The sequence below is a fragment of the Phalangium opilio genome, unplaced genomic scaffold (assembly GCF_054372755.1).
Source record: "Phalangium opilio isolate 3A_F unplaced genomic scaffold, DU_Popi_V2 ptg000209l_1, whole genome shotgun sequence".
NCBI classification, from domain to species: domain Eukaryota; kingdom Metazoa; phylum Arthropoda; class Arachnida; order Opiliones; family Phalangiidae; genus Phalangium; species Phalangium opilio.
The window spans coordinates 8,031,646-8,043,583 of record NW_028324217.1 but is presented as its reverse complement, the minus strand read 5'-3'; the positions used below and the strand labels follow the sequence as shown (position 1 = coordinate 8,043,583).

The 11,938-nt window shown below is 36.4% G+C and overlaps 1 protein-coding gene across 10 annotated transcripts in view; it reads left to right on the top strand.

The window, feature by feature from the left end:
* Window positions 1-11,868, top strand: part of LOC149618836 (uncharacterized) — a 31,608-nt gene extending 19,740 nt beyond the window's left edge. For 5 of the 10 annotated variants that reach the window (XM_089854341.1, XM_089854342.1, XM_089854340.1 and 2 more), the window contains exon 3: window positions 5,520-7,383. In XM_089854341.1, coding sequence (XP_089710467.1) covers window positions 5,552-7,216 — 1,665 coding nt within the window. In that variant the 5' untranslated portion in view covers window positions 5,520-5,551 and the 3' untranslated portion in view covers window positions 7,217-7,383. Of the gene's footprint in view, window positions 1-5,519; window positions 9,333-9,363; window positions 9,490-10,105 lie in introns of those variants that run through there. The other 5 variants (XM_089854349.1, XM_089854351.1, XM_089854347.1 and 2 more) reach the window with 5 other exon arrangements.
* Window positions 11,869-11,938: the final 70 nt, after the last annotated feature.

Below are 11,938 nucleotides of genomic sequence, written 5' to 3'. Positions count from 1 at the left end.
TTTGAAGTTCAAATTTGATATTAAGTATATACTTACCCAAAAGCTAAATCAGGATTGTCTTGAGAATTTTTTCTCTCAAATACGCACCCGTGGTGGACTCGATGACCACCCAACACCCCTCAATGCCCTTAGTAGGATTCGCGTGGTAGTTATCCAGGAATATTGAGCAATAACTGCAATACCGTTGACCAAAACTGTGATGAGTATTTAGTATCAAAAGCTCTTAAATCCGTAAATTTACAAAATGAGTCACTAGTAGAACCTGAACCGGATGCTTTTGGATTTTCTCAGTCTAGTGAAAATATAGTAAGAAGTCCCCAAAAGACAAATCCATTGCAACCGCTTAGTGCGAGTCATACGTCCTTTGATAGTAACATTATTTCTATTTCTAACTCAGCCGCTAATGTTAAAAGACCCATCGACTCAAATGACAATGAATTACTAGAAAATGAATATACTAATTTAGAAGAGAATGGGTTAGAGTACCTAGCTGGTTGGGTAGCTAAAAAGCACAGCAAGAGTTATCCGAATTTATATCTAATAGATAAGGAGAAGGAAGACCATACGTATACCTTACCATCGTGGGCAAAGTTTTTATCATACGGTGGATACACAGTACCTTCTACATTTTTTTCGAACCAAATCCAGAAATATAACTCAATATTCCTAAAGTATTTGCCCAATAAGTCATTAACTAATAAATGCAATATTGTAAAAAACATAAAGGCCCGTTCAGACGACACTCTTTTTCTCGCTACGCTCGCTGTGCTGAGCTCATCAGATTTTCTGGCTTCACCAGCCTCTAGAAAATGCACTGTTCACACGGCCAAAAATTTCTCATTCTTGATCTCGGCAAAGCGAGAAAAAAAGTTGAAAAAATTCAACTTTTTTTCTCTCTTTGCTCGGCACAGCCAATAGAATGCTTCCGAAATGACGTCATTCTTTGTTGTGTAGTCTGCTTCTATGTGGAAAGGTGTTTTCTTCGGTTTCGCTGGTTCAAATCCCTTGAAATTTTAATGAGATATATATCGAAGGGTTATAAATTATCGTGCAAAGTTTTAAAACGAATAGTTCTTTTCTTAAAAAAAAGGTTTTAATTATGCATAAATAAAACTTTAATGAATTTTTTGGAAAACAACTAATCGTTTTAAAACTTTGCACGATAATTTAAAATCATTCAATATACTTATCAGTAAAATTTCAAGAGATTCGGACTAATGAAACCGAAGAAAACACATTTCTACAGAGTAGCAGACTACACAACAAAGAATGACGTCATTTCGGAAACATTCTATTGGCTGTGCCGAGCAAAGAGAGAAAAAAAGTTGAATATTTTCAACTTTTTTTCTCGCTTTGCCGAGATCAAGAATGAGAAAATTTTGGCCGTGTGAACAGTGCATTTTCTAGAGGCTGGTGAAGCCAGAAAATCTGATGAGCTCAGCACAGCGAGCGTAGCGAGAAAAAGAGTGTCGTCTGAACGGGCCTTTAGTCAGAAAATCTTTCAGGAAAATGATCACATTCCGATAGAAATTATTCAAAGCTTTGTAAAGCTAAGAATTTGTATCAGAATGAAATATCTGAACAGTATTAAACCAGTTCCTAATTCTAAAGATTGTGATGACAACATTAGGGAAAAGGCCAAAAAGATGAAAAAAATTACAAAATAAGCTCAAGAGATAAACTGTTTTGTTATGATAACTTATGAAGATGTTTATGACGAATCTTATTTCAACTTTGTTATAAGTTCCTATATTTTAATTAGTTTCAGAATAAATAAAGATTTTGAAGTTTTAAAAGTGTGTTCTAAATTTATATTGCAGCCGAAGAAAACAAAATATTTAGCTTATCATTAAAAATCCCACAATAAAATAACACGTAAACAAGGTTTTTTTTTATTTTTTCGTAAAGCGCGCCGTTCGGAGGGCTCGTGATGACGTCACACGTCACTGGGAAACGAGAGAGGAAAAATTTCGGTAAACGAGTTTCGCGATTCAGCCCCCCTTGGGTTTAAATTGTCGCGGATATAGTCAAATTCAGACTAGCTTAATGAACATTTTAATTTTCCCTGCTAATTATTCTGGATTACCAATAAAAGATAATTAAACTAGACTCCCAATTAAAGATAAATAAGCTAGATTACGAATTGAAGTAATTTAAGTAGTTTACCAATTAAACGTTCTTAAAATAAATTATCAATTAGAGGTAATTAAACTAGACTACCAATTAGAGGTTATTAAACTAGATTACGAATTAAGGGTTACTAATTAAATTACTAATTAAGGGTAATTAAACTAGATTTCCGACGACTGGTAATTAAACCAGATTACCGACGACTGGTAATTAAACTAGATTTCCGACGACTGGTAATTAAACTAGATTTCCGACGACTGGTAATTAAACCAGATTACCGACGACTGGTAATTAAACCAGATTACCGACGACTGGTAATTAAACCAGATTACCGACGACTGGTAATTAAACCAGATTACCGACGACTGGTAATTAAACCAGATTACCGACGACTGGTAATTAAACCAGATTACCGACGACTGGTAATTAAACCAGATTACCGACGACTGGTAATTAAACCAGATTACCGACGACTGGTAAATAAACCAGATTACCGACGACTGGTAATTAAACCAGATTACCGACGACTGGTAATTAAACCAGATTACCGACGACTGGTAATTAAACCAGATTACCGACGACTGGTAATTAAACCAGGTTACCGACGATTGGTAATTAAGCCAGATTACCGACGACTGGTAATTAAGCCAGATTACCGACGACCGGTAATTAAGCCAGATTACCGACGACCGGTAATTAAGCCAGATTACCGACGACCGGTAATTAAGCCAGATTACCGACGACCGGAAATTAAGCTAGATTACCGACGACCGGTAATTAAGCCAGATTACCGACGACCGGAAATTAAGCTAGATTACCGACGACCGGTAATTAAGCTAGATTACCGACGACCGGTAATTAAGCTAGATTACCGACGACCGGTAATTAAGCTAGATTACCGACGACCGGTAATTAAGCCAGATTACCGACGACCGGAAATTAAGCTAGATTACTGACGACCGGTAATTAAGCCAGATTACCGACGACCGGAAATTAAGCTTGATTACCGACGACCGGTAATTAAGCTAGATTACCGACGACCGGTAATTAAGCTAGATTACCGACGACCGGTAATTAAGCTAGATTACCGACGACCGGTAATTAAGCTAGATTACCGACGACCGGTAATTAAGCCAGATTACCGACGACCGGTAATTAAGCTAGATTACCGACGACCGGTAATTAAGCTAGATTACCGACGACCGGTAATTAAGCTAGATTACCGACGACCGGTAATTAAGCTAGATTACCGACGACCGGTAATTAAGCTAGATTACCGACGACCGGTAATTAAGCCAGATTACCGACGACCGGTAATTAAGCCAGATTACCGACGACCGGTAATTAAGCTAGATTACCGACGACCGGTAATTAAGCCAGATTACCGACGACCGGTAATTAAGCTAGATTACCGACGACCGGTAATTAAGCTAGATTACCGACGACCGGTAATTAAGCTAGATTACCGACGACCGGTAATTAAGCTAGATTACCGACGACCGGTAATTAAGCTAGATTACCGACGACCGGTAATTAAGCTAGATTACCGACGACCGGTAATTAAGCTAGATTACCGACGACCGGTAATTAAGCTAGATTACCGACGACCGGTAATTAAGCTAGATTACCGACGACCGGTAATTAAGCTAGATTACCGACGACCGGTAATTAAGCTAGATTACCGACGACCGGTAATTAAGCTAGATTACCGACGACCGGTAATTAAGCTAGATTACCGACGACCGGTAATTAAGCTAGATTACCGACGACCGGTAATTAAGCTAGATTACCGACGACCGGTAATTAAGCTAGATTACCGACGACCGGTAATTAAGCTAGATTACCGACGACCGGTAATTAAGCTAGATTACCGACGACCGGTAATTAAGCTAGATTACCGACGACCGGTAATTAAGCTAGATTACCGACGACTGGTAATTAAGCTAGATTAGCGAAGACTGGTAATAAAGCTAGATTACCGACGACTGGTAATAAAGCTAGATTACCGACGACTGGTAATAAAGCTAGATTACCGACGACTGGTAATAAAGCTAGATTACCGACGACTGGTAATTAAGTTAGATTACCGACGACCGGTAATTAAGCTAGATTACCGACGACCGGTAATTAAGCTAGATTACCGACGACTGGTAATTAAGCTAGATTACCGACGACTGGTAATTAAGCTAGATTACCGACGACTGGTAATTTAGCCGTATTACCGACGGCTGGTATTTAAGCTAGATTACCGATGGACGCGCAACGGCCTAGGACTTTTTCTCCCATATTTTCTAAAGAATTTTAATTAATATGAAGACTGAAGTGACAGATATTAATAAAATCTGTCATTGTAGACAAAGACTGGAAAGTGTAAAAGATAAGGTTTGAAAATGAACTGCCTGAAGTAACAGATATTAAAATTTTCACTTTTGAAGACATCATTATAAAACATCAATTATTTTAAAAAATTCTTATCTTACTTTTTTCACCAAAATTTCATTTTCCCAAAATATTTTTCAGCAATATTTACCCAAGTATTTTGTCCTCAATAGTAGTTGTCACCTAGAAGGGTTTAAGGGATGCTAGCTTGGTACTGGTTTTACTTTCAACTAACATTTGATTCTAGGAGATTCAAATGCTTGGATATCTGAAAAGATTTCTCTTGAAGAGTTTAAATTTTTATATTTTAAAATTGAAAATATTGCAAAGCGGAAAATAATATAGGACTTTTCATTGTGATTTAGTTATTAGTGTCGAAAAGATCTGTAGGTTGATCTAGATCTTTGAGAGCAACACAGCACGTTAATATTTAATACTTTGAAAGCTTTACAATTTAAGAATACGTTTTGTAAAGTTTTAATTTTATAAGCTCTCAACGATTTTCTCTCGTTATAGGGTCGAATTTTGTACCTAATTTTAAATTTTTGATAAAAAATAAAATGTAAAGCCGTAGTATTTTTAAAATAACGCGCATGTTCCTTTTTAAAATACTTTCCCGAAGTAATTTTGGTGAAAAAAAGTAAGATAAGAATTTTTTAAAATAACTGATGTTTTATAATGATGTCTTCAAAAGTGAAAATTTTAATATCTGTTACTTCAGGCAGTTCATTTTCAAACCTTATCTTTTACACTTTCCAGTCTTTGTCTACAATGACAGTTTTTATTAATCTGTAATTAGTGGCGATTAGCAAAGCTAATTCAGTAATATGAAATTAATGTACAAAAATGTGAAATCTAAATATGTGTTTTAACATTATTTACATGTACCTATTTCAAAGTCACCTAAATTATAGTAGCATAATATCTTTGACAGAATGGCGGCTTGTTACTAAATAAACAATTTTACACCGCGCAAAATTTCAAATTATAATCATTTTTGTTTTTACAAGTGACGTAAAATTAAAGAATCCAAGGGCGCAAAATGTATCGTCCAGTAAAATTCATAAAAACTGAGAAACCGGACACGGAACAGGCGGTACCTTCGAACTATCAATTGAAATGGCCAATCATCATTAAGAATGAAGATGACGAGCCTCGCACTTCTAATGAAACAGCTCCAATCCGTGAACCTGAGGTAAAAACTGGAAAAACTCTTGGGAAGCCCGACTCGGAAGAGGTGTTGATATTGGAAATACCGTCAAACTATCCATTGAAAATGCCAATTATTATTAAAAACGAAGATGGCGACGAGCCTGGCACTTCTATAGAAGCAGCTCCGGTCCATGCCCCCAAGGAAAACACTGGGAAAACCATAAGTTTAAAAACTTATAGAAAAAGTCAAGGGAAGCCAGACAGACAGAAGATCGCTGGCAGGAAAACCAACAAAGAATGCACCAGGAAATTGAATGAAAAAGCTAATGGATCTCGGAAAAGTAAAGCATCAGTTGTTGTTAAATCTGCTTTAATGAATCACGCACAAACGGACAAATCTGAGAAGCACTTTAAATGTGACACCTGTGACAAGTCCTTTAAAACACGATCGATTTTACAATTTCATCAGATTAGACACTCGTCCCACCGTCCCTTTCAATGTCAAGTGTGTCAGATGTCCTTCAAAAGCAAAATCTATTTGACAAAACATAAAGTCGTACATTTGTCGAAGCGTTCTTTCAAATGCAACGTGTGCGGCTCTTATTACAAATCAAGAGATCACTTGGGGTTGCACATGACAAGACACAGAACGGAAAAGAATTATAAATGTTCTGAATGCAATAAAGTCTTTAAAACAGTGAGTGAATTAAAAAGACATAAATTTGTACATTCTTTGGATCGGCCTTTTAAATGCGACATTTGCGATGGCTTTTTCAAAAGCAAAGCTCTACTAAAACAACACCAAAAAATTACCCATAGTTCAGACAGACCTTACAAATGCGAAAAGTGTGGCATGTCTTTCAAAACGAGAGGGCATTTAACTACTCACACACTTACACACTTAGAGGATAGACAATTTAAGTGCCAACAGTGCGATAGAGGGCGATGCTTATACAAGCACAAGACAGCAGTTCATGCAAAACCATTTCAATGCAACATATGCAAACGACCATTTGGCTGTGAACAATGTGACAAAGCCTTTAAGACATCTTGCGCGTTAAACCGGCACGTCAAAGGGGTTCACAGTGATGAAAGACCTTATAAATGTACGGAATGCGATAAGGCGTACAAATGTAGCTCGCATTTGAAAAGACATAAATTGCTTCATTCCCACGTAAAAGCCTACAAGTGTTCTAAATGTCAATTGTGCTTCATTTCCGAAACATCCCGTCGGACACACGAAACATCTTTTCATTTGAATGGCAAGTATTGCGAAGCTTGCGGAAAATATTACAAAAATAGTCTAAATCATAAATGTTCAAGCATGGACGTGAAATCTATCTTATCTTTTGGCAACAAGTGTTACATTTGCAAAACCACGTTTGATAGTGAGTACACTATGTTTCGACATGAAGGGAAAAAATGTTCCCTCAAGAAATTTAAATTGCGAGCTTCCCGTGTTGCATTGAAAAGGTTAACTCCAAAGCAACTTGCAGCCTTTGGTGTTTATACATACCCCCGAGTTAAAATCCAAATCAAAGAAGAACCAGAGTAAACCCGTGCAGGGTCTAATAGAACCTGTCAATTAAGCAAGAACATTGTAAAAATACAATTTCCACATTCCTTAGTTTAAATAAAATTTTCTGATTCTTTCACGCATTTGTTTTAGCGAATGACAATATACCATTGATGAACTTTTATTAAATATAATGAAAAAACATGTCCAGTGGTCAAGCTTTTTCAATTGACATACACTGTCCTTGCGTTTATATGGGCTTTTTTATCGAGAAATATCTTAATATTTGTACTACTTTCAACAGGACTGAACGGTCTTGAAATTGACCACCTTGGTGTAATGATAATTGACATTGAAAAGATTATTAATCGACCAAAATTCATCAAAAATATTCTCTACTCTGTATCGATTTAATACTCGCTCTCATGCAGGGCCGGATTAAGAAGATTTTCGCCCGGGGGCAGTGGCTCGATGGGTGCCCCCTCCCTTGGCCCCATAATTTATAAAAACCAGCTAGAAATTTTAACAATTTTGTTTTTATTAGAAATATAGGGAGCTAACAGTTCTTACCCTGAAACGTCACACCCTTCTATCTTTTACTGGAGTTTCATCCCCCCTAACGGTTGGAAACAGTATTCTACGCGCAAAAATGCCAACCAGAGGGCGGCTGCGTGACGTCAGACTATCTCTTCCCCCTAGCCAGCTGTTAGCTCCCTATTGTAATTTTGTTAAGTGAAAAGTATCCCTATGCATGGCTGATACTCACTCATACGCTCAATTTTAGTTGAATAAGTGACTAATAAATTTAAAAATAGTAAGCAAAAAGTGACTAAATAAGGGCAAATTAAGCTATAAAATAAGGGCACTTTAAATGAAATGTTTTCAGACATGATCGATTTTCATAATTATTTTCAGTAGTTAAAGATATTTTAAAGGTCGGTGCCGTAATTAAGCCCAATCTATGGGCTTAGATATTTCCAGTCAAAGGAAAGGTCCAATCATAAAATTTCTACGGCGAAATTGAATTAAACCATTTTGGAGCACAGCTCAGAATGCAAAGTAATTGATGTCGTTTTAAATCAAAACTAAAACATTCATTTGAATTGGATTGATTATAAATATTAAGTTAAATATTTGATGAGCGAGCACCACAATTTTTTGGGTTTGATCAACTGTAGTCTCGCGGTTTTTGCGTTTAAACCGTCATACAGTCAAATATATTACGTTTAACCTTGTGGTCGAGAAGATAAATAACACCGAAAGACTCAAAAATCCAAAAAAAGTGACAAATAGTAACTAATTTTTGGAAAAGTGACTTTTAGTAACCGAATTTGAAAAAAGTGACTTAGTATCAGCCCTGCCTATGTCTTTGAATAGGCCTTTCTAGACTTAGACTCGGAAAATCTATTTATCGTCCCCTCCCAACTAATTTGGTGTAATAAATTGGTCTCGATAGCTAATATACCAATTTAAAAACGAAAAACAGTCCCGTAATCATTCAAAACTAACGTCATGTTTTTGAGTTTTTCGAAAATTTAATAAAACAATCGCTCAGATTTGGGTATCACCAGACATCTTGGGCGCCCCTATTTTGCTGGCGCCCGGGGGCAGGTGCCCCCTCTGCCCCCCCCCCTTAATCCGGCCCTGCTCTCATGTCTATGAAGTCCCTTATTCGTAGCTTCCTATTTGCCACTGCTTTCCTGTGCAAGAACAATTGTGGAAAAATGGAAAAAACTTTATGCGCTATCCGCCTATAGTAGACGCTAAAATTTGTGGTAAGTTATCATTGAAAAGAAGCGCGGCACGTGGATTTTCTGCGTTTTGGGCCCGTGAAAACCAGCCGCTGCCGTGATCAAAATCCCTTTCTGTGACAGTGCTAAAATAATTAAGTGTGACCCGAAATCGTTATTGCCTGTCTTAAACACAAAAATGTGTTTAGTGTAGTCTTTAATAAACCATATAGGTATTTAGCTAAGTTTTAGTCACGAGGCCGAAATGTCTAGTATGCTGTTATGTTTATAAACGGCAGTGGCTGATGGCTGACTTTCGCACGTGTCACTTGAATTTCGGAATAGTTTATAAATACATTAAAGAAACAGGTTAAGTTTTTAAATCAAGGTTCATTAAGTTCCGATGGTGCCAATTAACAAGTTCAGTAAGAAGAACGTTTTTGTTTAAGTAAACAGATTTAAAAGTTGCAACGTGTTTTCAAAATTTGGAATTCCGATAGGGGCGAATCCAACCTCGAAACCAACGATGAAACTTTTCTCTATGGCCTTTTATACATACTAACTGGAAAAGGACGCCAATTTGTAAGTATTTTGTAAATGTTTAATTGTCATAATAGTGGTCGAGCGTCATTGCAAATAAACCATTTTTTTTTTTTAATCTACGTTAAAATATCCAAATTTGGGAGATAGCCGCTATTTCAGCTCTTGACACAAATTTCAATAAAAAATTAGCGGTTTTTAAGACTCATCCCAAAATGTTATTGAATATGTTAGTAAAAGCCAGCCACCACTTATGATATTTTTTCAATTAACTCGAGATTTCCAACATTAGACCAATAAAATTAATAGTTGCAAATTATTTTAATAGAAATAGTTAGTCTTTGATTTTCGGCCACTTGTATATATAGTACTCTTTTCTTGGTTGTCAATTTTTAAGTTTTCTAATTTTAAATGCAATTTAAAATGAAGTGAAATCTGTAATTAGCGACGATTAGCAAAGCTAGTTCAGTAATTAATGTACAAAATGTGAAATCTAAATGTGTCTTTTAAAATTATTTTCATGTATCTATTTCAAAGTCAACTAAATTATAGTAACATAATATCTTTGACAGAATAATAAATTTGGCGGCTTATTGCAGAATTAAACAATTATACACCGCGCAAAATATCATATTATAATCATTTTTGTTTTTACAAGTGACGTAAAATTCAAGAATCCAACGGCGCAAAATGTATCGTCCAGTAAAATTCATAAAAACTGAGAAGCCGGACTCGGAAGAGGCGGTACCTTCAAACTTTCTATTGAAATGGCCAATCATCATTAAGAACGAAGATGACGAGCCTGCCACTTCTTTAGAAGCAAATCCGGTACATGCCCCCAAGGAAAACACTGGTGAAACTCAAGTGAAGCTAAAGAGACAGAAGATCGCTGGCAGGAAAACCAACAAACAATATACCGGGAAATTGAATGAAAAAGATAATGGATCTCGGAAAAGTAAAGCATCAGTTCTTAGTAAATCTGCTTTAATGAATCACGCACAAACTGACCAATCTGAGAAGCCCTTTAAATGCAACACGTGTGATAAGTCCTTTAAAATACGATCACTTTTACAATATCATCAGATTAGACACTCGTCCCACCGTCCCTTTCAATGTCAAGTGTGTCAGACGTCCTTTAAATGCAAAAACTATTTGACAAAACATAAAGTCGTACATTTGTCGAAGCGTTCTTTCAAATGCAACGTGTGCGGCTCTTATTACAAATCAGAAGATTACTTGAGAACGCACATGAAAAGACACAGAACCGAAAGAGATTACAAATGTTCTGAATGCAATAAAGCCTTTATAACATTGGCTGAATTAAAAAGTCATAAATTTGTACATTCTACGGAAAAGAATTACAAATGTTCCGAATGCAATAAAGCCTTTAAAACATTGGGTGAATTGAAAAGTCATAAATTTGTACATTCTACGGATCGGCCTTTAAAGTGCGACATTTGCGATAGCTTTTTCAAAAGCAAAGCTCTACTACATCAACACCAAAGAATTACCCATCGTCCAGACAGGCCTTACAAATGCGAAAAGTGTGGGAAGTCTTTCAAATCTAAACGATGCTTATACATTCACAAGAGAGTAGTTCATATCACTACAAAACCATTTCATTGCAACATTTGCAACGTCAGATTCAAAACCAAAATGAGTTTAAATAGACACAAGCTTCAAGTTCACGAGCGCAAACGACCATTTGGCTGTGAACAATGTGACAAAGCCTTTAAGACATCTTGCGCGTTAAACCGGCACGTCAAAGGGGTTCACAATGATGAAAGACCTTTTAAATGTACGGAATGCGATAAGGCGTTCAGATCTGGCTCCCATTTGAAACGACATAAATTGATTCACTCCTACACAAAAGCCTACAAGTGTTCTAATTGTCGAAGGTGCTTCTATTCCGAAACATCCCTTCGGACACACGAAACAACTATTCATTTGAATGGCAAGTATTGCGAAGCTTGCGGAAAATATTACAAAAATAGTCTAAATCATAAATGTTCAAGCATTGACGTGAAATCTATCTTATCTTTTGGCAACGAAGGTAACTACAAATGTTACATTTGCAAAACCAGGTTTGATAGTGAGTACACTATGTTTCGACATGAAGGGAAAAAATGTTCCCTCAAGAAATTTAAATTGCGAGCTTCCCGTGTTGTATTGAAAAGGTTAACTCCAAAGCAACTTGCAGCCTTTGGTGTTTATACATACCCCCGAGTTAAAATCCAAATCAAAGAAGAACCAGAGTAAACCCGTGCAGGGACTAATAGAACCTTTCAATTAAACAAGAACCATGTAAAAATACAATTTCCACATGCCTTAGTTTAAATAAAATTTCTGATTATTTCACGCATTTGTTTTAGCGAATGACAATATACCATTGATGAACTTTAATTAAATATAATGAAGAAAAATGTTCAGTGGTCAAGCTTTTTCAATTGACATACACTGTCCTTGCGTTTATATGGGCTTTTTTTTATCG